At 41.3% G+C, this 25,945-nt stretch overlaps 1 protein-coding gene across 1 annotated transcript; it reads right to left on the bottom strand.

The window, feature by feature from the left end:
- Window positions 1–22,698: 22,698 nt before the first annotated feature.
- Window positions 22,699–24,217, bottom strand: LOC138765395 (probable G-protein coupled receptor 139). The gene is made up of 2 exons (XM_069942438.1): window positions 24,013–24,217; window positions 22,699–23,576 (listed from the first exon to the last, which is right to left on the bottom strand). Exons 1-2 carry the CDS (start codon window positions 24,215–24,217, stop codon window positions 22,699–22,701), a joined length of 1,083 nt encoding a protein of 360 aa, XP_069798539.1.
- Between the last annotated feature and the right edge of the window lie 1,728 nt (window positions 24,218–25,945).

Below are 25,945 nucleotides of genomic sequence, written 5' to 3'. Positions count from 1 at the left end.
ACGAGATGTATTCCACACCAGGGTCATGCCCAGCGTGGAATGCCACACTGACCACCGGTTTGTTCGCTGCAAGCTCAACCTTCACTTCAAGCCAAAGTCCAGGAACAGTAAAGCCCCCAGAAAGAGGTTCAATGTTAGAAACTTGCAGTCAGACGAAGTGAGAGGAAACTTCCAGGCAAACCTCAAACCAAAGCTTGAGGATGCAATCCGCTTCACGGTCTTGTCCCCTAAACCCTCTGGGATCAGCTGAAGACTGCCATACTGCAAACCATTGAAGAGATACTGGGCTTCTCCTCCAGGAAAAACAAGGACTGGTTCAACAAAAACAACCAGGAAATCCAGGAGCTGCTGGCAAAGAAGCGAGCTGCCCACCAGGCTCACCTTGCAAAGCCGTCCTGGCCAGAGAAGAAACGAGCCTTCCGTCACGCATGCAGACATCTTCAGCGCAAACTCCGGGAGATCCAAAATGAGTGGTGGACTAGTCTCACCAAACGAACCCAGCTCAGCGCGGACATTGGCGACTTCAGGGTTTTTTAAGAGGCTCTAAAGGCTGTGTAGGGCCCCTCATCCCAAGTCCAAAGCCCGCTGCGCAGCTCAGACAGCAAAGTCCTCCTCAGCGACAAGATCTCCAGCCTCAACCGATGGTCAGAACACTTCCAATTTCTTTTCAGTGCCAACCGCTCAGTCCAAGAATCCACCCTGCTCCAGCTCCCTCAACAGCCCTTAAGGCTAGAGCTGGATGAGATCCTCACCCGGGAAGAGACATATAATGCAATTGAACAACTGAAAAGTGGCAAAGCAGCAGGTATGGATGAATCCCCCCCCCCCACCCCCAAAGAGGTCTGGAAGGCTGGCGGCAAAACTCTGCATGCCAAACTGCATGAATTTTTCAAGCTCTGCTGGGACCAAGGAATGCTGCCTCAGGACCTTCGTAATGCCACCATCATCACCCTGTACAAAAACAAAGGCGAGAAATCAGAATGCTCAAACTACAGGGGAATCACGCTGCTCTCCATTGCAGGCAAAATCTTCGCTAAGATTCTCCTAAATAGAATATATGTATATATATATATATTTTTTTTTTTTTTGTAAATTTTGACATACTTGCTGTAACAGTCCATTCTTTCCTCTAGTCCATGCCGCACAAGTTACGGGCAATTGAGATACAACACGGTCCGTTGTGAACACTGGGAGGAAACTGCATCCCCCGGGAATTACCCGCCCAGATACGGACAAAACAGACAAACCGCACGGGATTCGAACCCCCGTCCCCCTATCGCTGGCGCCGCAAAGGCGGTTTGCCGATGGTGCCGCCCAACATCGCTCAGTTGGGAGGAAATTGGAGAGTAAAGATTGTCTCGTTGTTGATAAATATTTCATCGTATCAAATGGCTCCAGATTAAAAAAAAAACATTTTTTGTCAGTAATGCGATGGAAACTGCATCAAAGTAAATGCAGGGACGATGTTAATATGGGCACCGATTTTACAAATGGGATTATGAATTGAGCAAGACCCAAACGGTTTAAAATATAGTCAAAATTAAGTGAAATTAAACAATACGTAAAAGTGCAGAAGAAATTCAACCATCGGGGAATAAAATCTCAATCGGCGAGGCAGCATCTGTGCGGGGTATCGAGGCGAGATATGGAGAAGGACAAGTGCAACATAGAACTGAAGCCCTCGGAGCCAACACAAGTGTCTTATCAGGGATTCCAACTGTGAAAAATACCGGGCAGTAAATCCTGGTGATGTGGTAAATGGCTGGATAGTCCATGATCCTTGTGAAGCAGCGATAGGCGGTATCGCTGAGGCGTTTAACCCACATTTATACAAGAGAAGCAAAGTCCGCTGAGACCCGGAGTCCGTCACGCCAGAAACAACCAGATAACTGATTTGGCCCGTCATGGGAAAGCATGAATAGTAATTATGAATGTATCAATAGTCATGTTAATAAAATTCTTATAACTTCTTGTGTGGCTGCGTGCAGCGGCACACATATGAAAGCTGGTTCGGTTCAAGATTTCAACAATCGGGTTTAACCTTTTGGATTCCGGCCATTTCTAACCTTTCATAAAATCTACTCCGGACTGGGCCACTGGGAAAACGACAGCACGGTCACCAGTTTGAAGCAGCAGCTGCTTGGGTGTATAACCAACCCAGAAAACTGGGACGCGGAGTTGATGAGCTAGTTGGTCGTCACTGAAAACAGAACCATGGAGTCCAAAGGGGTAAAAAATATAATCTCAAAGCATTTATGCAGTGAACAGGAGTGATAAACAAGGGCGGCTGGGTTAGTGTAGCACTTAGCACCAGGACTCGATTTTATTGGGAAACTTTATTTATAATTTAAAATACATATAAAAAGAAATACGAAGACAAACTAAACAGAACTACCTTCTCCATCCCAACCACACACAACAGACCCAACAAGGGGAGCAAAAAAAAAAATATATCAGTTAATTAATTACAAACGCTGCGTGATGTTTCAAATTGCAAAAAAAATAAATAAATACATTTTACACCATAAATTCAAATAGCGTGATCAGAGCAATGACTTTATACAGCGCGACTGATCAGGACCAAGATTCGAATCTCACGTTGTATGTAAGTATTTGTACATTTTCCCTATTTCTGTGTTGGTTTTTACCTGGGATTTCGATTTCCTGACGCTCTGCCCACGATGGTGCGAAATCCCATGTCTGCAACGCAGCTCAATGTCACATTTCTGAACAATCCGTGGGTTACTCGGGTCACGGCTTCACACTCACGTCAATTGTCACTATGTCTCACCCCCTTCACTCTTCGTCATCTTTCCCTGACTTTTCATATATCTATTCACCTGTTTTATAAGAAATACTAGCTCTGGGTTATTTCACAGTTACTTCACGTCTGCTTCAGATGCTTTCGGTGACAGTTCCTCACCGCTTCCCTCACATTTTGACCTTCTTCTATCCACGAATCCTCGAGGAGCTGCTGCGAGGTATATTTTGAACTCTGCGGAAGGGAGCTGTCCACCCCTCTCTGCATCGTATCTGCAGATGACTTTGACTGGCCGTCTACTCCAATAGCCCCCGCCCAAACTGGGGAAACCCCGATACTCATTTAGAATACTTAGCACCTTATCTCCCGTCGCGCCAAGGCCTTTGTAAAGAGTTTCCTTGGTGAAATGTGGGCACCCAATTTGGGGAATTGACTCAATTTTGCTGACTGCAGTTTGTCTCCAGTTTCCTTCCGTTCCCCATCCCAAACAAGGCCAAATAATGTAGAACATTTTATCAATTTGTTCTACCATTCCATGAAATCGCAAGCACATACGAAATAAGAGCATGAGTGGGACTTGGTACTTCGAGCCAGCTGTAAAACACATAAATGCTGGAGGAAGGGTTCAGTAAACATTGGGAATATATATACACATATATATATATGTTTGAAACTCCTATGGACGCTGCGAGACCCGCCGTGTTCCTTCAGCAACTCTATGTGTTTTCACTACAGTCACCTAGCTGACCTTTTTCCCTCTTATTGGCTTCCTTGTCGCTGTTTGTGATCCTGCAAACAACCGTGTCATCGGCGGCAAATATTCAGCTTGCATTTGAATTTCGCCTGGACACAAAGTCATGGGCGTAGAGCGAGTAGAGGAGTTGGCTCTACACTGTAGGTGCAGCAAACACTGCGAAACAGAACAGACCAGGCGATTGTGCCGTAAACTCTCGTTTAAGACGCCATTTATGCCTGTTTGATATTGATCAACTTCCATGATGCGAGACGGTGGCGATGGATCAAATAGAAGGTATATCTGTACATCATTTTATATATAAATGGAATCCATAGATTGTAGAACAGTATAAACCGCTAGTATTGAAACATTTGATGGGGTACAGTAGAAATGGAATCCATTGATAGGATCGAAGGGTAAAACTTCAGTCAAGTCACCGTTATATCAGAAACAGAACATTTCATTTTCTTTGAATAATCCTTTTTTGAATGATTGGGAATCAGAAGGAATAATATTAGTGGAGGATTGCTTTAAAGTAGATTTGTTTATTTCGTTTAATAGACTAAGAGAGAAATTTGGAATATTACAAAACACTCCACTCGCTTATTTGTAAGTACGAGATTTGTATTTGAAAGCTACGGTGATGAGTTTATATTTCATACGAAATTTGAGAGATTAATTGTTGATAAGGATAAAAAGGGATTATTTCATAAATGTACCTGTTATTTTAGGAAAAGATGAAAAGGAAGGTGCATATATATATATATATATATATATATATATATATATATATATACACACACACACACACACACACACACACACATATAAAATAAAGGATATATAATATAATAAAGTATAAATGGGAAAAAGTCCTATCTATTCCTACCTCTGTGGACGAATGGTCAGATGCCTGGATAGTGTTACCAAATTAATTAATGTAGGTTATAGTTAGTTAATTATAATTTATTGCATCAGTTATATTAACTCCAGAAAAATTGAAAAAATATGGATTTAGAGGGCCAGATTTATGTTTTAGGTGTGGTAATCATTCATATAATTTTTGACATCAGTGTGGGAATGGACAAAGTTTCAGTCTTTTTTGGGGAAAAGTAATTAAATTTTTGCGAGATTTATTCAAAATAGATTTATATGTTGATCCATGGGTATGATGATTGCGATATATGAATACAATTACGGCAAATGTACGTTTGTAGAAACGTCAAATTGCATTCATACGTCAAGGACTGGCGTTGGCGAGAAAATGTGTCGATGTTACTTGGAAAAATGAGGTTGAATTGAGTGTACAACAATGGCATAATGAAATTCAATCATGTATTTATTTGGAGAAGATAACGTATAATTTGCGGAATAATGTTTGTTAAAATGTGGGGTTTATATTGGAAATGTATTGGTTTCCATGTTAAATAAAAGTGTTATAGGTGATGAAAGGTGTAAATGGTTGGCACACCGTACAACAACCAGTTATAACATGATATTATTGTGTTTTACTTTAATAATGCACCGAGGTGTGGGGATGGTTGTCGAGGGTGGGATATGTCAGTGGGGGAGAGAAGGAGGGGAGTAGAATTTTTAAAAACATTTAAATAAAAATTTCAAAAAAAGTCGCGATTTAGCACGTTAGTCTGTGGAAAGCACTCTCTTTAACAGCAGTTTCTCACTTTCCTGTTTGGATTTTCCAGCTTCACATTCTATGGGATACTGACCAGAGGACATTGGTGAAAGGGTGAAAGGAGAAACATGAGGTGGAGGGTCTTCACAAATAGTGTAGTGGGAATGTGGGACGATCCGCCAGTTGTAGTGGAAAATGAAGAGTTCGTTTTAAAATTTAGGCAGACTTTGGACAGGTACATGCATGGGAGGCTATGGAAGCTATGGGCTGGGTGCAGTTCAGTGGTTCTCGGTAAAATAATACTTCATAACAGACTAGAAGGGCCTGTTTCTGTGCTGTAATGTTATGGTTCCTTGCCCACACATATAATCCGAATATCAAAAATGCAATGATTTGGTGCATTTATATAATCAATGTATGTATGTTGTATCAGAGTTCTGTGTTGTGTATTGGCCTATGTGTTGTGTGGTTTAATTTTTAAAATTGACAGTTTGCCTGAGAGAGCCAAGGTGGAGGTGGTCTGCTGAGAGAGTGGGAGAAGTTCTTCGCATGTACAGAAAATTATCTAAAAAATGCTGGACTTGGACGGTAAAACACTACTGGGGATGATGAGGAGTAGAAGGAGGCCCAGAGCATGAGTCATGGTCTGGAGGACAGTTTAGAATGTTGGGATTTCAAAAAGGATGAACATTCCGAAGACAACCAGCAGGATGCAGACCAAGCCAGTGGTGGCTCTTTCTGCAAGCAACACAAGACAACTTCGAATGTTGTGCTTTCTCTCTCTCTCTCTCAGTCAAAGATCATTTGGCTTCAGTTTACTAAACAAACTGAATTTTGTTTATGATCTTTTCTTCAGTTGAGATCGAAGTTTTCTTTCTTTTTCAATCTTTTTATTATTATTATAATTTATAAACACATACAGTTCAAAGAGATATAAAAAATACATAGTAAGTAATGAATTAATACAGAGATATTAAACAATAATATTACAGAATAAAAATATATCATAAAAATTTTTTTGATCAGTTTAGGGTGTGAACTATCTCTAAAAAAAAAGATATAATTAATAACAATATATGAAAAAAGAGAAAAAAACCCAAAAAAGAAGAAAAAACAAATCTTAATATAAAAAAACAAAAAAAAACTTAAAAAAAAACCTACAGATATAGCTAAACCACGCCGATCACTCCGATCTCATCTTACAGCCCAATTATCATACATAATCATAGAAAGAAAACAGAGCCAGATCAACTCACCACAAATGAAAATATTGAATAAATGGTCGCCAGGTTAACTCAAACTTAGACGGGGATTCATGGACAGAGTTTCTAATTTTCTCTAAATTTAAACATAGTATAGTTTGGGTAAACCATTGGAAAACAGTGGGAGGATTTACCTCTTTCCAATTTAATAGTATAGATCTTCTAGCCATTAGTGTAAGAAAAGCAATCATACGATCCGCAGGAAGAGATAAATAAGTCAAATCTATCATAGGTAATCCAAAAATTGCAGTAATGGGATGTGGTTGTAAATCAATATTCAAAACAGTAGATATAATGGAAAAAAATTCCTTCCAATAATTCTGTAAAGAGGGACAGGACCAAAACATATGTGTAAGGGAAGCTATTTCCAATTGACATTTATCACATATAGGATCGATATGAGAATAAAAGCGATGGAGTTTATCTTTAGACATATGAGCTCTATGAACAACTTTAAACTGTATTAGTGAATGTTTTGCACATAGAGAAGAAGAGTTTACCAGTCGCAGAATTTTATTCCAATTTTCATTAGAAATATGAAGGTTGAGTTCTCTTTCCCAATCATTTTTAAACTTTTTAAAAGTCCCAGAATTTATTTTTGTAATTATATTATATAATTTAGATGTCACACCTTTTGGAGGGAATTTTGAATATAGTATATCCTGTAAAACAGTCGTAGTCTCCCGATTGGGAAAAGAGGGTAAAGTCGAAACTAAGAAACTCCTAATCTGCAAATATCGAAAGAAATGAGATCGAGGTAAATCATATTTCATGGATAATTGTTCAAATGACATGAAAGAGTTATCCAAGAATAAATCCGAAAAGCATGTTATACCTTTAACTTTCCCGAGTAAATAAGCTTGATCAATTAGAGAGGGATGAAAAAGGAAATTTAGTACAATAGGAGTTTCCAAGATAAAATGAGTTAGGCCAAAAAATCTCCGGAATTGAAACCATATACGTAGTGTATGTTTAGCCATTGGATTATCAATTTGTTTATATAATTTAGTAAGAGTAAAAGGGAGAGCAGCTCCCAAAATAGAGCTAATTGAAAAATTTTGTATCGGTTTCATTTCTAAATTTACCCAATGGGGATTTAGAGATAATTCTGAATAATTCAACCAATACCTTAAGTAACTGATATTAATTGCCCAGTAATAAATTCTAAAGTTGGGTAATGCCAACCCTCCCTCTAGTTTAGATTTCTGTAAATATTTTTTTCCCCAATCTAGGATTCTTGTTTTGCCAGATATACGAGGACAATTTAGAATCGACCTTATCAAAAAAAGATTTAGGAACAAAAATAGGTATAGCTTGGAATATATATAAAAATTTAGGTAAGATCATCATCTTAATAGCATTAATTCAGCCTATCATGGATAGGGATAACGGTGACCAATTGGTAAGTAAACTGCCGATCAGGTCCAATAGAGGGAAAAAATTAGTCCTAAACAAATCTTTATGTTTTTTAGTAATCTTAATCCCGTTTTTCAAGCTTTGTTGGGACCAAGGAAAACTGCCTCAGGATCTTCGTGATGCAACCATCATCACCCTGTACAAAAACAAAGGCGAGAAATCTGACTACTCAAACTACATGGGAACCACGTTGCTCTCCATTGCAGGCAAAATCTTCGCTAGGATTCTACTAAATAGAATAATACCTAGTGTCGCCGAGAATATTCTCCCAGAATCACAGTGCGGCTTTCGGGCAAACAGAGGAACTACTGACATGGTCTTTGCCCTCAGACAGCTCGAAGAAAAGGGCAGAGAACAAAACAAAGGACTCTACATCACCTTTGTTGACCTCACCAAAGCCTTCGACCCCGTGAGCAGGAAAGGGCTTTGGCAAATACTAGAGCGCATTGGATGTCCCCCAAAGTTCCTCAACATGGTTATCCAACTGCATGAAAACCAACAAGGTCGGGTCAGATACAGCAATGAGCTCTCTGAACCCTTCTCCATTAACAATGGCGTGAAGCAAGGCTGTGTTCTCGCACCAACCCTCTTTTCAATCTTCTTCAGCATGATGCTGAACCAAGCCATGAAAGACACCAACAATGAAGACGCTGTTTACATCCGGTACCGCACGGATGGCAGTCTCTTCAATCTGAGGCGCCTGCAAGCTCACACCAAGACACAAGAGAAACTTGTCTGTGAACTACTCTTTGCAGACGATGCCTCTTTAGTTGCCCATTCAGAGCCAGCTCTTCAGCGCTTGATGTCCTGCTTTGCGGAAACTGCCAAAATGCTTGGCCTGGAAGTCAGCCTGAAGAAAACTGAGGTCCTCCATCAGCCAGCTCCCAACCATGACTACCAGCCCCCACAATCTCCATCGGGCACACAAAACTCAAAACGGTCAACCAGTTTACCTATCTCGGCTGCACCATTTCATCAGATGCAAGGATCGACAATGAGATAGACAACAGACTCGCCAAGGCAAATAGCGCCTTTGGAAGACTACACAAAAGAGTCTGGAAAAACAACCAACTGAAAAACCTCACAAAGATAAGCGTATACAGAGCCGTTGTCATACCCACACTCCTGTTCGGCTCCGAATCATGGGTCCTCTAGCGGCATCACCTACGGCTTCTAGAACGCTTCCACCAGCGTTGTCTCCGCTCCATCCTCAACATCCATTGGAGCGCTTTCATCCCAAACGTCGAAGTACTCGAGATGGCAGAGGTCGACAGCATCGAGTCCACGCTGCTGAAGATCCAGCTGTGCTGGATGGGTCACGTCTCCAGAATGGAGGACCATCGCCTTCCCAAGATCGTGTTATATGGCGAGCTCTCCACTGGCCACCGTGACAGAGGTGCACCAAAGAAAAGGTACAAGGACTGCCTAAAGAAATCTCTTGGTGCCTGCCACATTGATCACCGCCAGTGGGCTGATATCGCCTCAAACCGTGCATCTTGGCACCTCACAGTTTGGCGGGCAGCAACCTCCTTTGAAGAAGACCGCAGAGCCCACCTCACTGACAAAAGGCAAAGGAGGAAAAACCCAACACCCAACCTCAACCAACCAATTTTCCCCTGCAGCCGCTGCAACCATGTCTGCCTGTCCCGCATCGGACTTGTCAGCCACAAACGAGCCTGCAGCTGACGTGGACTTTTACCCCCTCCATAAATCTTCGTCCGCGAAGCCAAGCCAAAGAAAAATCCCTAAATATATAAAATGGTCTCTAGCTATTTTAAAAGGTAAACTATCATAAATAGGGACCCATCCATTAAAAGGAAATAATTCACTTTTATTTAAATTCAGTTTATATCCCGAAAAAGTACTAAATTAGGCTAATAAAGATAAAACTGCAGGAATAGAATTTTCAGGATTGGAAATATATAACAATAAATCATCTGCATATAGTGATACTTTATGAATATCCCTGCAACGGATAATACCAGTAATATTGGGTGCTTCTCTGATAGCAATTGCCAAAGGTTCTAAAGCTAAGTTAAATAATAAAGGGCTAAGGGGGCACCCTTGCCTGGTGCCCCGAAATAATCGAAAATATGGCGATCTTTGGGTATTAGTAAAAACCGAGGCAACTGGGGAATTATAAAGAAGTTTAATCCAAGATATAAATATCGGACTAAAATTAAATTTTTCAAGAACTGTAAATAAATAAGGCCATTCTACTCTATCGAAGGCCTTCTCAGCATCTAGTGAAATAACACATTCTGAAGACTTATGTGAAGGAGTGTAAATAATATTCATCAATCTTCTAATATTAAAGGAGGAATAACGATTTTTAATGAATCCAGTCTGGTCTTCAGAGATAATATATGGTAATATCTTCTCTAGCTTTGTCGCTAGAATTTTAGAGAAGATCTTAGAATCAACATTCAACAAAGAAATAGGTCTATAAGAAGAACATTCGGTCGGGTCTTTATTTTTTTTCAAGATTAGAGAAATCGTAGCTCTGTAAAATGATTGTGGTAGTTGACCCAATGTGATAGATTCATCAAATATCTTAATCAGCCAGGGAGAGAGAGTAGAAGAAAAAGCTTTATAAAATTCCACAAAATATCCATCGGGACCTGGTGCTTTCCCCGAGTTCAGTGAGAAAATAGTATTATTGATCTCCGAATCTGTAATGGGTTTACTTAATTCTAAGTTATCTTGAGGTAATACTTTTGGGAATTTCAAGTGTTCTAAAAAATTAAACATATTACTAAGGTCTTGAGGGGATTCTGTACTATATAAGGATGTATAAAAATTTTGGAAAGATTGATTTATCTCTTCCTGGTTAACAGTCAGTTCTCCATTCTGTTTGCGAATCTCCACAATTTGGCGTCTAGCTGAAATATTCTTCAGATGATTAGCCAACAGTTTACCCGATTTCTCACTATGCACATAAAAATCAGATTTAGATCTAATAGCTGGTTTTCAATCGAAGATGTAAGTAACAAATTATATTCCATCTGCAGTTCAATTCTTTGTTTGTAAAGTTCTTCAGTAGGATCAGTCACATATTTCTTATCAATGTCTTTAATCTTCTCAACCAATAGATGAATCTTGTTTTTAATGCATTTCTTCAAAGCTACTGAGTAAGAAATAATTTGACCACGAATATAAGCCTTGAATGTATCCCACAATATTCCATAAGAAATTTCCGTAGTGTAATTTGTTGAAAAGAAAAAGTTAATTTGTTCTTTCATAAATTTAACAAAGTCTAAATCTTGCAATAATGTAACATCAAAACGCCAGTGCTTAATAGTAGAAACAGAGTCTTTGAATTTAAGAGAGAGTTGTAATGGAGAGTGATCCGAAATGGCTATAATGTCATACTTACAAGCAGTTACAAGTGGAATAAAACGTGAATCAATAAAAAAGTGATCAATTCTCGAGTATGAATGGTATACATGAGAAAAAAAGGAAAACTCTTTATCTGTCGGGTGAAGAAATCTCCAAATATCAACAGCTCCAGAGTTAGTAAGGAAAGAGTTAATATATGTAGCTGATTTATTCGGTAGGAGCTGTGAAGGTTTCGACCTATCTAGCAGGGGATTCAGACAACAGTTAGAATCCCCATCCATTATTAAATGATATTCATTTAGATTGGGTAAAATAGTAAACAAAGATCTAAAAAACTCAGGGTGATCTACATTCGGGGCATCAACATTAACCATGACAACCTTAATATTGAATAATAACCCAGTAACCAATAAAAATCTGCCGTTAGGGTCTACAGTGATGTCATGTTGAACAAATGTAATAGAGGGATCAATAAAAATAGATACACCTCGAGTCTTAGAGCATGAGTTGGCATGAAATTGTGGGCCTTTCCAAGATTTAAAAAAACGCAGATTATCCTCCTTCCTCACATGAGTCTCCTGTAAAAAAATAATGTGTGCTTTCAGTCTCTGGAATACTTTAAAGACTTTCCTCCTTTTAAACATGTTGTTTAGACCATTAGCATTCCAAGAGACAAAATTAATGTTTTGATCCATTACTTAGGTCAACCCTCCAGTATATAAAGGGTTAACCAAAGAAGGGACCCATGCGCCCGGAAGAAGAATTAAGATTTAAGGAAGGACCGGAAATGACGACGTGTCAGCCATATCTGTAGTTCTAAAAGAAAAATCAAGAAAAAACAAAAGAAAATGAAACATAAAAACCCCTGAAGGAAAAACAAAACCCACCCCCACCCACAAAGCCCCCCATCTGACCAGAGAGTGATCAGAAAAAAAGAAGAGATAATACTAAACCTACCCCCATGTCTTCAGATGGCAGCTCCTAATATTAAGATAAGATCCACCATGTTATAGATAGAGAATTTAGGTTAAAATGGCTTAAGTTAAAATGTGATGATTAATCATAAAAAGGGAAGCCAGAACGGACAGGGAGCTTACTAGCAGCCAAGGACAAAAAGTTCAGCTGGATATATTTTTTTTTAAACATATCTTTTCATGGTCATAGTGAGAGACATGCAGGAGACAAAAGATTGATAAGAAGGGTGAGAAACAGAATTTAGTGTATATAGAGTTCGCAGCGTACGTAACGAACGTGATAATTAAAAATGCAGTTGTACTTAGATTGCTTTTGCAATACTAACTAATAAAAACAGTATTAATAAGAAGGGGAAGGGCAAACAACAAGGGTATAAAAATCAATGCAATGTATGTATCGGGGCTTAACTGGTGAGAAGCCAGTTGAGTCCAACTCTGCAGACTTGTAAATAAAGCTTGTCGTGTCATCAGTTTTAAAGAGACTCATGTGTGAGAAGTTTTATTTCTGACAAATGGGGGCTCGTCCGGGATCTACACTCCAGCCGTGAGGGGAGGCGAGAAGAGGGACATCGGAGGTGGTGCACCCCGCTGAGTTCAGTGGCTCCTAGTCCCTTGCTCGTCGCTTTGGGCGGCTTGAGCGAGTGGTATCCGGACAAGGTGACACGACAAGACGGAGAGGAGAAGGGTGACGGTTCAATCCCCGAGAAGACACCGGTAAGTGACGACTTACGATTGTGGTGTGGGGATTGGGTAACAGGTGTAACGGGATACACCTGTTTGGATAAAAAAACCTAACGTAATAGATCAGGTATAGAGCTTTTGTCGTGGCGTGAGGACCCTGTCGTGGGACTCTAGGATAGACCCCAGGGAAACCTCAGCGGTAACCGAAGGAGGGACAGCACCTCCGACGAAGTGCCGAGAAGAGAGGGGTCGACCCCAGGGAAACCTCAGCGGTAACCGAAGGAGGGACAGTACCTCCGACGAGGCGTCTGATAAGAAGGGAGTAGGGTCCAGAACGAGAGTGTCCTCAGCAACGATAAACGGATCTAGGTGGGAAAATGGGAGGATCAAAATCTAAGGGCTCGTCTGAAAATTCAGGACAATTCCTGGGAGTTCCCCTTGACAGCCCTTTGGGGAGAATGTTTGAAAATTGGGATAGTAAAAGATATCGAGACAAAAACAAGAAAAAGATGGTTCAATATTGTCTCCTTTGGTCGAAACAACCTATTAAAGGTTCCTCGGTCTGGTGGCCGAAATTTGGATCTGATGAGGATTGGGTTAGACAAGCATTAAACATATATGTAAATTCGAGACCAAAGGTGAATCAAGAAGAGTCAGCATATGCATTTTGTTGGGTTCCCTGGCCAGGATCCTTAACAAAATGTTTTAAATTGAGGGTAGCGGGAGAAAAGAAGTGGGAACCTCTGGACAACCTTCCCCCTCCTTATATTCCCCCGGTGCCTACTGCACCCGAGGAAAGCTCATTACCGGAGGGGAAAGGTGATGAATCTGATTGCCACGAAAGGGGCCGGGAAAAAAAGAATGAATTAAGGGAGTCGGACCCTAAACTTCCACCGGTAAACCGACCCTGGACAAGATCCCAGACTGGTCCAGGACCATCAAAGTTTTCAGTAAGCCTAAATCCCCTGAGGGAAGTTCCTATGGGAGGACCGGGAGGGGGAACGGGATATGTGAATGTTCCCCTAACTAGTACAGAGGTGCGGGGATTTAAGAAAGAAATGAAAAAGTTATTGGAAGATCCTATAGGACTGGCCGAACAGCTCGACCAATTCCTGGGACCAAACACATATACGTGGGAAGAGATGCAGGCAATAATGGGAACATTATTCTCACCCCAGGAGAGGCAGATGATTCGACGGGCTGCCCTCCTCATGTGGGAATATGAACAACCTGGGGACCCCGGACCCCATGAACAAAAATATCCCTTAAATGAACCCAGGTGGGACAAACGAACACCCGAGGGATTGGCAAGTATGAGACAATATAGAGAGTGGACAATTAAAGGGATACGGGAGGCTGTGCCAAAGGGTCACAATTTCACCAAGGCATTTGGGAACCACCAGGGGAAAGACGAGTCCCCTACTGATTTCTTGGAGAGGGTGAGAAATAATGTCCAACAGTATGCGGGCGTGGACCCTAGTACACCAATGGGTGAACAGCTTATTCGAATTGAATTTGTTTCCAAATCATGGCAGGACATTAGAAAGAAACTAGAAAAGGAGGAGGACTGGAGCGAAAAACCCCTAAGCGACCTGTTAAAAAAGGCGCAAAAGGTATATGTGCAGAGAGAAGAAGAAGATCAAAAGAGGGCGACAAAGGTTATGGTACAGACTATCCGACAGATGAATGCCGAATCCAGAGGGGAAAGAAAACAAAACCTTCCTCTAAACAATCCAAGATATCCAAGAGAGGGAAGACCCCGGAGGTTCGTTAAGTGCTATTACTGCAATGAGGAAGGACACTTTAAGAGGGAATTCCCCCGATACAAGAGGGAATTGCGTGCCCTCGAACTTATGGAAGAAGATTAGGGGGGTCAGGGGTTCCAAATGTTGGGGACCAAGTATAAGAGGGAACCCCTGGTAAAACTAAAAATTGGTCCCAAGGGAGAAGAGGTGGTGTTTATGGTGGACACAGGAGCGGAACGAAGTAGTGTAATAACTGTGCCAATCGGGACTGAACCTGTAAAAAGTAATTTGAAAATTTCTGGGATAGAAGGGGCTCCCAGAATGGTATCAATAATTCCCCAAGTAACAGTGAAACTGGAAGAAAGAGAAGGGGTACAAGACCTCTTGTTGTTACCGTCGGCTGGATTTAACCTCCTAGGAAGGGACTTACAGGCTCTCCTAGGTTTGGGTGCTCTCCCTGTGGACGGAGAAGTGCGAGTCCACCTCTGTGCTCTAAAGGAAGAGGATGAACGGCAGATTGACGAGAGAGTCTGGTATAAGGAGGGAAATCGAGGAGGTCTGGACATCCCACCTTTACATGTCACATTAATACCAGGTCATCAGCCGGTAAGGAAACGTCAGTATCCTATTTCTTTGGAAGGGAGAAAAGGGCTACAGCCGGAAATTGAGACTCTAATACGAGACGGACTATTAGAAGAATGCATGTCACCTTATAACACCCCTATACTCCCAGTGAAAAAGTCAGATGGATCCTATCGCCTAGTTCAGGATCTAAGAAGTTTGAATGCTATTGTTCAGACCCGCCACCCAGTGATGCCTAATCCCTATACTATTATGAGTCGGATTCCCCCAGACCATGAGTGGTTTAGTGTTATCGACTTGAAGGATGCCTTCTGGACGTGTCCATTAGAAGAGGAAAGTAGAGATATGTTCGCGTTTGAATGGGAAAATCCATGGACAGGTAGACGGAGACAGCTTCAGTGGACTGTATTGCCCCAAGGGTTCACTGAATCTCCGAACCTGTTTGGACAAATGCTAGAACAAATCCTGGCGGACTATCCACAATCTGATGATTCCCAACTAATGCAGTATGTGGACGATTTACTATTATCAGGACCCAAGGAACAAGAAATGAGGGGAGATACAATTAGACTCTTGAATTATCTGGGGAAAAAGGGTCTACGGGTGTCCAGGAACAAGTTACAGTTCGTTGAGAGAACTGTGGTATATCTGGGACACCAGATAAGTAAAGGACAGAAACGGATTACCCCTGAACGGATTGCGGGAATCACTAGAATGCCGTTACCCCGTAATAAGAAGGAAATAAGACAATTCCTGGGACTCTGAGGTAACTGTAGGTTATGGATAGAGGGCTACTCAGCGTTGGTGAAGTTTATGTATGAAAAGCTGACAAATGAAAATGAATATCCATTGAAATGGACCCAGGAGGAGGAGGGATGGTTTGAGGACTTGAAGCATCACCTGACACGAGCCCCGGTACTCACTCTGCCCTCTTTAAAACAGCCCTTCCAGCTATTTGTCACTCATAACCAAGGAACAGCTGTGGGAGTTTTAACACAGGAAAAAGGCGGTCAGCGACACCCAGTGGCTTTCCTTTCCAAAATGATGGACCCAGTGTCTCGCGGATGGCCGACGTGTATCCAGGGAGTAGCGGCTGCTGCTCTGTTGGTAGAGGAAGCACGTAAACTTACTTTTGGAGGAAAGATGACTGTGTACACCTCCCATTCTGTGAGTGTTTTATTAACACAAACTGCCCATCGATGGCTGACTGATTCTCGCATATTAAAGTATGAAACCATTTTAATGGTCGGAGAAGATCTACAGTTTGCAAAGATTAATAGCTGCAACCCAGCTCAGTTTTTATACGGCAGTGAAACAGAGAGAGAGGTGGAGCACGACTGTGTCGAGTTGACAGATCTTCAGACCAAGACCCGAGAAGACCTTTGCGATACTCCTCTGGGAGAAGGATATGAATTCTACATTGACGGCTCCGCCAGATGTGTTGACGGAATGAGAAGAAGTGGGTATGCTATAATAGAAGGAAATACTTGGAAAGTAGTAGAATCCACGAGACTACCCGGAAGCTGGTCAGCACAGTCCTGTGAACTATATGCCTTGCAGAGAGCCCTCAGAATACTGGCAGAGAAAACTGGAACGATTTACACTGATTCAAAATACGCATACGGGGTAGTGCATACCTTTGGTAAGATCTGGAAGGAGCGTGGTCTAATTACATCAAGAGGAAAGGAATTGGCACACGAACAGATGATTACTCTGACTTTAGAAGCCTTGACATTACCCCAGGAAATAGCAGTGGTCTACATACCATGCCATCAGAGGGGAGATACCCCGACAGCAATTGGAAACAGACTGGCTGATGAAGAAGCCAAAAGGGCAGCCATGCAACAAGAAGTCCGTTTGCTGACCTTAATCCCAATAAGACAAGGCATAAAGAAGGCTCCCATTTTCACTGCTAAGGAAGAAAAGGACATGGCTCAGCTGGGTGCAAGCCAGCTGCCTGATGGAACATGGAAGACACCAGATGGAAGAATGGTTCTAAATAAAGAAATAATTCGCAATATTTTAAAACACCTGCATCATCAGAGCGACTGGGGCACCCAAGCCTTATGTGACACAGTGCTTCGAGAATATGTGTGTAAGGGAATCTACACCTTGGCCCAACAGGAGGTACAGAACTGTCACCTATGCACAAAAATTAATAAGAAGGTAATGAGGACGAGTACCATGGGAGGTCAACCGTTGGCCATACGCCCCTTCCAAAGAATCCAGATTGACTTCACAGAGTTACCTCAAATCCAAAGATGGAAGTATCTGTTGGTGGTGATAGATCACTTTACCCGATGGGTGGAAGCCTTCCCAACAGTAAATGCTACAGCCTCTACAGTAGCTCGCCTCCTCCTAGAGCAGATAATCCCCAGATATGGTATAATGGATTCTATAGACTCAGACAGGGGTCCACATTTTTGTTCAAAAATCCAGCAATTGATTTGTAATGCATTACAGGTCTCTTGGAAATTGCATACCCCTTGGCATCCACAAAGCTCAGGGAGGGTTGAACGTATGAATGGAACCCTAAAAATGCAATTGACAAAATTAATGGTGGAGACTAAAATGCCTTGGATAAAGTGTCTGCCCCTGGCCTTATTGAGAATTCGTACTGCCCCACGCAGGGATGTGGGGTTGTCCCCTTATGAGATGATGTTTGGGCTTCCCTTCTGGAGTACAGTTGAGGGGTGTCCCACAAATATTTTTGTTAGGAACTATTTACAGGCACTGTCACGCTCTCTTACAGATTTACAAAAGAGGGGACTATTGGCACAAACACCGCCTCTAGACTTTTCTTTACACAAAGTGGAACCAGGAGACTGGATTCTCATCAAGACCTGGAAAACTGAAAAACTCCAGCCCCAGTGGGAAGGTCCATACCAAGTTCTCTTAACTACAGAGGCTGCAGCACGAACAAGAGAGAAGAGGTGGACACACGCATCCAGATTTAAGGGACCTGTAGAGGCGCCTCAGGACCCTGATACGAACTCAGATTGGACTTGTGTTCCTGGAGAAAAACCTCTTACCTTGTGATTTCGCAGAAAGACTTGATTCACAATGTTATTGTTATGTTCTTTGATTTTTCTTAGTTTGCCTATGTCTTTATCAGGTGTGAAATGTAAGAAATGCAGAGACACAGTGGTCCTGTTTCAGGACCGCACTTGGGGAAGAAAGGAGGGTAATTTTATTTCCCATACCTCAGTTCCTGAGAAATGCTGGGCAGAAAATACCACCCAACATCCATATACCCCTTGTGTGGAAAAAGAAGGAAATAATATGGGTCATTATATACAGATTCCTAATACCACTCCTTTCCCTCTTAACGGTTGGAAGGGTGACTCAGGCCCACCATGCCCTGATGGACGCTGGTTTTGCATACACCAGCGTACTGTTCCAATAAGAAATTCCACTCCACACTCAAAAGTGCCTGCCCCTTTAAGACAGCCGGACTTAGTTCGAGTCCATCCAAATAACCATGAAAGTTTCGGTCACGCAGTTGGGGGAGATAACCTTTTTGTTGATCTTGCAATTAGAATTGCAGGAACTTTTAATGTAACCAATTGTTGGGTCTGCGGGGGTCCACGGATGTCAGAGCAATGGCCTTGCTGGGGGGAGTCCCTCAATTCATTGACCATGATTTCCCGAATTTGGACAACTAACCGAACGAGATCAAGAGAAACTTGGTCTCTCTCTAACGTCCCCTCTGGTTTTTATTGTCTCTCACGAACCGGCAAATACCCAGTAGGAAAAAGTCCCTGCAAGGCTGTATGGATTCGTATTTCGCCTGGTAATTTCACTTGGTTTCCTAAACCCCTGACTTGGTTCTTATCCACTGTTTTTAAAACTAATTGCCTACCCCTGTCTAATAGCAGTATTCAGCTTTGGAATTGTACCAGTTCCACCATCACAGGACCATACCAATCAAACCCCATTCTTAAAAGAGTTTGGGAACGGGGATATGGAGTATCCCCAAATGGATTATTCTGGGTATGTGGTAATAAAGCTTATACTCGTCTCCCCTTACAGTGGAGTGGAACTTGTTTCCTAGGAATAATCCGCCCAGAATTTTTCCTCCTACCCCACAATCACGGTCATAAATTAGGAGTGAAGATTTTTGATACATTACACCGTCATCCCCGCTCTAGCACGGTACATTTGGGACAATGGGGAGATGATTGGCCTCCAGAACGCATAATTCAATATTATGGTCCCGCTACATGGGCTCAAGATGGATCCTGGGGTTATCGTACTCCTATTTATATGTTAAATCGCATTATTCGCTTGCAAGCAGTCCTTGAAATTGTTACAAATCAAACAGCTCTAGCCCTGCAATTACTTGCATCCCAGCAAGGTCAAATGCGCTCTGCTATATATCAGAACCGTCTGGCCCTAGACTATCTCCTAGCCACAGAAGGAGGTGTATGTGGAAAACTTAATTTGACTAACTGCTGCTTACAGATTGATGATAATGGCCAAGCCATTCGAAAAATCGCTGATAATATTCGTATTTTGTCCCATGTACCGGTTCAAACCTGGCATCCTTTTGCAAAATTAAATTGGATGGACAAATGCTTTGGAGGAACCTGGTGGCGTACCTTATTGTGGGTCATCGGAGGTATTTTATTCCTCCTACTTGTTTTGCCCTGTATTATTCCCTGTCTACGCAGCCTGGTGATTTCCATGGTCCAACAGGCTATGCAACCAGGGGAACTGGGAGACCCCGTTAGAATTTTACTTCAGCATGAAATTAATTTATCATGAGACGTTTCTCTTCCCCGAGTTAAAATCCCCATTCATATATATATAATACACACATTTTAAAGAGAGAAAGTTGTGGATTGTTATAGATAGAGAATTTAGGTTAAAATGGCTTAAGTTAAAATGTGATGATTAATCATAAAAAGGGAAGCCAGAACGGACAGGGAGCTTACTAGCAGCCAAGGACAAAAAGTTCAGCTGGATATGTTTTTTTTTAAACATATCTTTTCATGGTCATAGTGAGAGACATGCAGGAGACAAAAGATTGATAAGAAGGGTGAGAAACAGAATTTAGTGTATATAGAGTTCGCAGCGTACGTAACGAATGTGATAATTAAAAATGCAGTTGTACTTAGAATGCTTTTGCAATACTAACCAATTAAAACAGTATTAATAAGAAGGGGAAGGGCAAACAACAAGGGTATAAAAATCAATGCACTGTATGTATCGGGGCTTAACTGGTGAGAAGCCAGTTGAGTCCAACTCTGCAGACTTGTAAATAAAGCTTGTCGTGTCATCAGTTTTAAAGAGACTCATGTGTGAGAAGTTTTATTTCTGACACATCACCTAAACTTATAAAAAGGATAACTCAAGCTAAAATCAAATACTAAATATTGAAAGAAAAATATTTAAAAAGAAATAAAAGAAAAATCATAATTGTGTAGTACCTACTGATAAAACAAAGTCATAAAGAGTTAAATCATTTTAAAATTAGTTTATGAAGAAAGACAAAGAGAAAATGGCGAATGTAAAAAAAACCATGAAAAGTTTTAATAAACAAAAAATAAAAAATCGCAATTTTCAGTAATTCAGAAATAAAATAGTAAAGAATATAATCATATTATTAGTATAGATTAATATAAAATTAAACATACACTTATATATTTAAAAAAAAATTCTCACAGAGGAGAAAGAAAATATATAAAAATGTGTTAAAGATGAACAGGATAATTAGAGCTATAATGATCTATTACTTTTCGAATGGTAAGAAATCAGAATCTGACTATTAACCTGAAAAAGACCGATATCTACCGCATTTTTTATCGGTCACTCGGGCTGAGAGGTCGCACTAGACGGGAAATTAGCTGACAGGTAGTTCCGTGCTGCAGACACGGAGTCGAATATTTGACGAGCTTGGTTCTCCGGAGAAATCCTGAGCCTCGCAGGATACAGGAGCGCAGGTTTCAGTTTCTTCTCAAAACATTCGGACATCAGATCTTTAAACAGTCTTCGAGCGCGTACTACCTCCGGACTAAACTCTTCATAGGCTCTTAGACTAAAGCCACGAACAGTCACATTTCCAAGTCTTCTGGCTGTATGAATCAATCTATCCTTTGTACTCACGTAATGCATACGGACCATCACCACTCTGGGTTTGGAAGCTTCAGCATTTCGGTTCCAGATACGATGTACTCTATCAAGTAGCGGTGGATCAGCAGGGAATTCGGATGGGTATGCTTCTTTTAAAAGCTCGGCAAAAAACGTCAGGAGATCTCCTTTCTCAATGCCTTCAGGAATTCCAACCAAACGAATATTTTGTCTTCTGGAACGGTTCTCTGAATCAATGCTTTTCAGCTGGAGCGCTCCTAGTTGTTTAATTGCTTTGGAAAGTTTCTGTTCGACCTCAGTCAGTCTAATCTCTTTTTGTTGAACTTCAGTTTGAAGAGCTGCAATTAAGGTATGTTGTTTTTTGGTTTCAGCTTCTGAGGCAATTAAAGCTGTACGAAGTTCAGCTAGGTCTTTTTTGCGACAAACATCTTTGAATTCATCACGAAAGAATTTTAAAAAGTCAGAGAAGGTCATCTCACTTAGTTTAATGTCTGGTTGTTTCTTCTTTCGGCCGTTACCTTCTTCTGCCCGGGTTTTAGCTCGTGTAGCTTTTCCTTCAGTCATTTCTTCAAAATTTTCAGACTCAAGTATAATTAGAGAAATAATAAAGATCTTTCTGACTTCTGTGAAGTTAGTTCAAAGGTGGATACAGGTTAAAAATAGTATATTTTATGGAGCAAAAACCAAAACGTGTTCACTCCATGAGCGCCACCTGGAGACTCCGAGATCAAAGTTTTATGAGTCTTGTGAGTTTTGTGCATAATTTTTTCTGTGCGCTGTTTGGAAAAATATCGTACACTTTAATTCCAAATGTTATATTTAGGCTGGGCAATTTATTAGTTTTACTCGGTTATAGAAATTTGCATAATAACCAGTGGGCATTGTTATGAAAGAGGGCATTTCACATTAAAATTTGAAGTGAGTTTTTTGTTAATAAAGTAATTGCTCATCTTTACCCCTGTGTGATATGCCTTCTTTCTTGGTGGTGAATTGATCTTGTAACAAAATGTACACGCACATGCAGCACACACACACACACACACACACACACACACACACACACACACACACACACACACACACACACGCACGCACACAATCACACACACACACACACACACGCACGCGCACACACACACACACACACAATCACACACACACACACACATACACACACACACACACACACACACACACGTTAATTTCCTGTGACTTCAATACTCCAATTACAACCGGCTGCGTAGTCCCATGGTCAATCACGAACGAATGAGGGAGGGAGGGAGAGTTGGAGAAAGATAGATAGAAGAGAGACAAACACAAAATACATACATACACATCAACGGAAGTTCGTTTCGAATCTTAAGTCCAATAACGTGAATATGTGCGCTGGAAATGCTCATTCCTTCCAAATCTGCAGATCACTTGTAAGATTTATTTGAGCACTAAATGGAATATTCACTTACAACGCGATCCCCTTCACGTAAAGAGATATTTCACCGCAATCTTCAGTTCCTCCCTGAATCTCCTCTGGGACAAAGTGTAGATGCACGTGTTGGTACAGGTACTGAGAAATTGCAACATGTATGCACATTGCTGTAGAATATATGTCGGGTTATTTAGATATCTGTCAGTGTAAAAATAATTTTGAGTTTGCCATTTTGAGTTGAATACGACATAGGGGATCCACAACAAAATAAAATTGGCAGAGAGAGAGAACAACAAAACCATTGACTTTCTGCGTTTTCCCGCCTCCGGATCCGTCTCCTTCACAATGTTTTTCCGGAGAATGCGACGTATTTCATTTGCCGCAACAATATGACGGACGGTTAAACCGTTGAACAATACAATGAGGCCGATTGGCACTAAAGGTGTGGTGACGCTGATGAAGACCGTGTATATTCTCCAGAAGGTTGAGGACGAATATTCAGCTTTGGGAACGCAGCGCCACGGCAAGTGGTCAATGACGACCCAAGGTTTTATTACGAGGGCGTAGGGAACGTATCTCACACAGCCCCATATTGTCACAATTACCATCACAACCGTGGCCGTTCGCTCGGTGCAATACCGTTCCCGCAGCCTCACACCACGAATTGCGACGTAGCGATCGAACGTGAAAGCCACCGTCAACCAGACAGAACAGTCCATTGCTACAAACCTCAGGACAAGGGTCAGCGTGCAGATTGGAGTGAAGAGCAAATACGGAGCAAAAATGTAGATGTAATTAACCTGCTCCAGCAACACCCCGATGGCCACACACATCAAATCAGCCATCGCCATTCCGACGAGGTAGCGAGTGATGCACCGTGACAAACCACAATTCCTCCGCCATAGAATCAAAATCGCCATTAAATTAACTGTAAAGACACAAAAAAAGTCAGTTAAACTGCGCCAACCCGGCTCCTTTTCAATTTATATTTGTGCACAAAATCATTTTAATTTCTCTGACCCCCTTTAGGACGAGGATGGCTGAGGATCAGAGAGTGGGAACGCAGTGGACCCGCGCACTTTCTCTCTCACTCATTCTTTCCCTCTGCTTCCCCCCCCCCCCAATTTCCCTCAAACCCCAGATGCATGAAAACAGCGGATCGCAGTGCGATCTGAGAGCAGTTTAGATCGGTGACTCTGAACACCTGGTCGGTGAAGGACTGATCAGCTCAGTCACCGAGACCAGATTTGTGGCTGTTTAAGTATTTTATTTTATTTTTCAAAATGTCAACCATATCAAACAAAATATATACAAACGTTTCTCATTAAATATACACTGTGGCATTTTCTACCTTCGCCCCATACCTTCCCTTCCCCCTTCCCACACCCTCCAAAACCAATAAATAATCAACGTATTCCATACAATAAAACCATTAAACAATGTTATCCCACAATGAAAAATAAACACGAAAAATGTGTCATCTACTTTTCCACACTGGATCAAGTCGTTTTGTCTTCTTATCATTTTCGGGGGTGGGGTTCGAGGCAAGCCCTCGCTGTTAAATTCCATGTATGGTTCCCAAATCTGTTCAAATAATGTGACTTTAATTTTTAAATTATAATGTTATTTTTATTCAATGGAATACATTTATTCATTTCCATGTACCATTGCTGTACTTTCAAGCTCACTTCCATTTTCCATGTTGGCATTGTACTTTTTTTTGCTACTGCTAAGGCTATCATATAGAATCTTTTTGCATTTTATCCAATTTGAGGTCTAATTCTTTAATTCTTATATTACTTAGAAGAAAGATCTCTGGATTTTTTGGTATGTTATATTTTGTGATTCTATTGAATATCTGATTTAGATCTTCCCAAAACATTTTCACTTTCTCACATGCCCAGATAGCATGTACTGTTGTTCCCATTTCCTTCTTTCAGTGATAACATCTATTTGAAAATGTTGGATCCCATTTCCCTAACGTTTGGGGCGTGCTCTATAACTTGTGCAACCAGTTGGACTCGTTCATGCATAATCTTGTGTTTATTATACGTTTCATAGTTCCAGAACATAACGTTTTCCATGTTTCATTTTTTGTATAGGAACATAGGAACATAGGAAGTAGGAACAGGAGTAGGCCAAAAAATGGCCCATCGAGCCTGCTCCACCATTCAATACGATCATGGCTGATCTAATTTATGACCTTACTCCACCTACCTGCCTTCTCCCCATATCCCCTAATTCCTCTATCATGTAAAAATTTATCTAACCGAATTTTAAGTATGTTTAATGAGGCAGCCTCAACCACTTCCCTGGTTAGAGAATTCCAAACTACTCTCTGGGAAAAATTATTTTTCCTCATTTCTGTCCTAAATCTACTCCCCCGAATCTTGAGTCTGTGTCCTCTCGTTTTAGTTTCCCCGGCCAGCTCAAAAATCCTTCCTACATCTATCCTATCCATACCCTTCATAATCCTGTATGTTTCTATGAGATCTCCTCTCATTCTTCTGAACTCGAACAATTACAATATTAGACGATTTAATCTTTCATCATAAATCAACCCCTTCATCCCAGGGATCAACCTAGTAAACCTCCTCTGGACCATATCCAAAGCCAGTATATCCTTCCTCAAATATGGAGACCAGAACTGGACACAGTACTCCAGGTGTGGTCTCACCAGTACCTTATACAGTTGCAACATTACCTCCCTACTCCTGAATTCAATTCCTCTAGCAATGAAGGACAACATTCCATTTGCCTTCTTAATAACCTGCTGCACCTGCAACCTAACTTTTTGCGATTCATGCACAAGCACTCCCAAGTCCCTCTGCACAACAGCATGCAGTAGTTTTTCACACTTTAAATAATATTCAGCTCTTTTATTTTTCTTGCCAAAGTGGATAACCTCACACTTTCTAACAGTGTACTCCATCTGTCAGACCTTTGCTCACTCATCCAGCTTAACTATATCCCTCTGCAGACTCTTCACATCCTCATTACAATTTGCTATTCCATTCAATTTGGTGTCATCCGCAAACTTGGCTCCACCACATTTTGTCCCCTCCTCCAAGTCATCAATGTAAATGATGAACAGTTGTGGGCCTAACACTGACCCCTGTGGCACCCCACTTACCACTCTCTGCCAACCTGAAAAACTCCCATTTATCCCGACTCTCTGCCTCCTGTCAGACAACCAATTTTCAATCCAGGCCAATATACTTCCCCGGACTCCACCTTCCTGTAACTTACTGATAGGTCTCTTGTGCGCACCTTATCAAATGCTTTCTGTAAATCCAA

This window comes from Narcine bancroftii, chromosome 5 (assembly GCF_036971445.1).
Source record: "Narcine bancroftii isolate sNarBan1 chromosome 5, sNarBan1.hap1, whole genome shotgun sequence".
In the NCBI taxonomy this organism is placed as follows: domain Eukaryota; kingdom Metazoa; phylum Chordata; class Chondrichthyes; order Torpediniformes; family Narcinidae; genus Narcine; species Narcine bancroftii.
The sequence above is the reverse complement of the archived record's forward strand: the minus strand, read 5'-3'. Positions and strand labels throughout refer to the sequence as shown.

Bases quoted from the DNA above. Each gene is read 5' to 3' on its own strand.
- LOC138765395 (XM_069942438.1), bottom strand. From the start codon at position 24,217: ATGGAATTTAACAGCGAGGGCTTGCCTCGAACCCCACCCCCGAAAATG. The intron at 23,577-24,012 runs GTATGGGGCGAA...GTGTCTTTACAG, and splicing joins GTGGGAAGGGGGAAGGGAAG to TTAATTTAATGGCGATTTTG.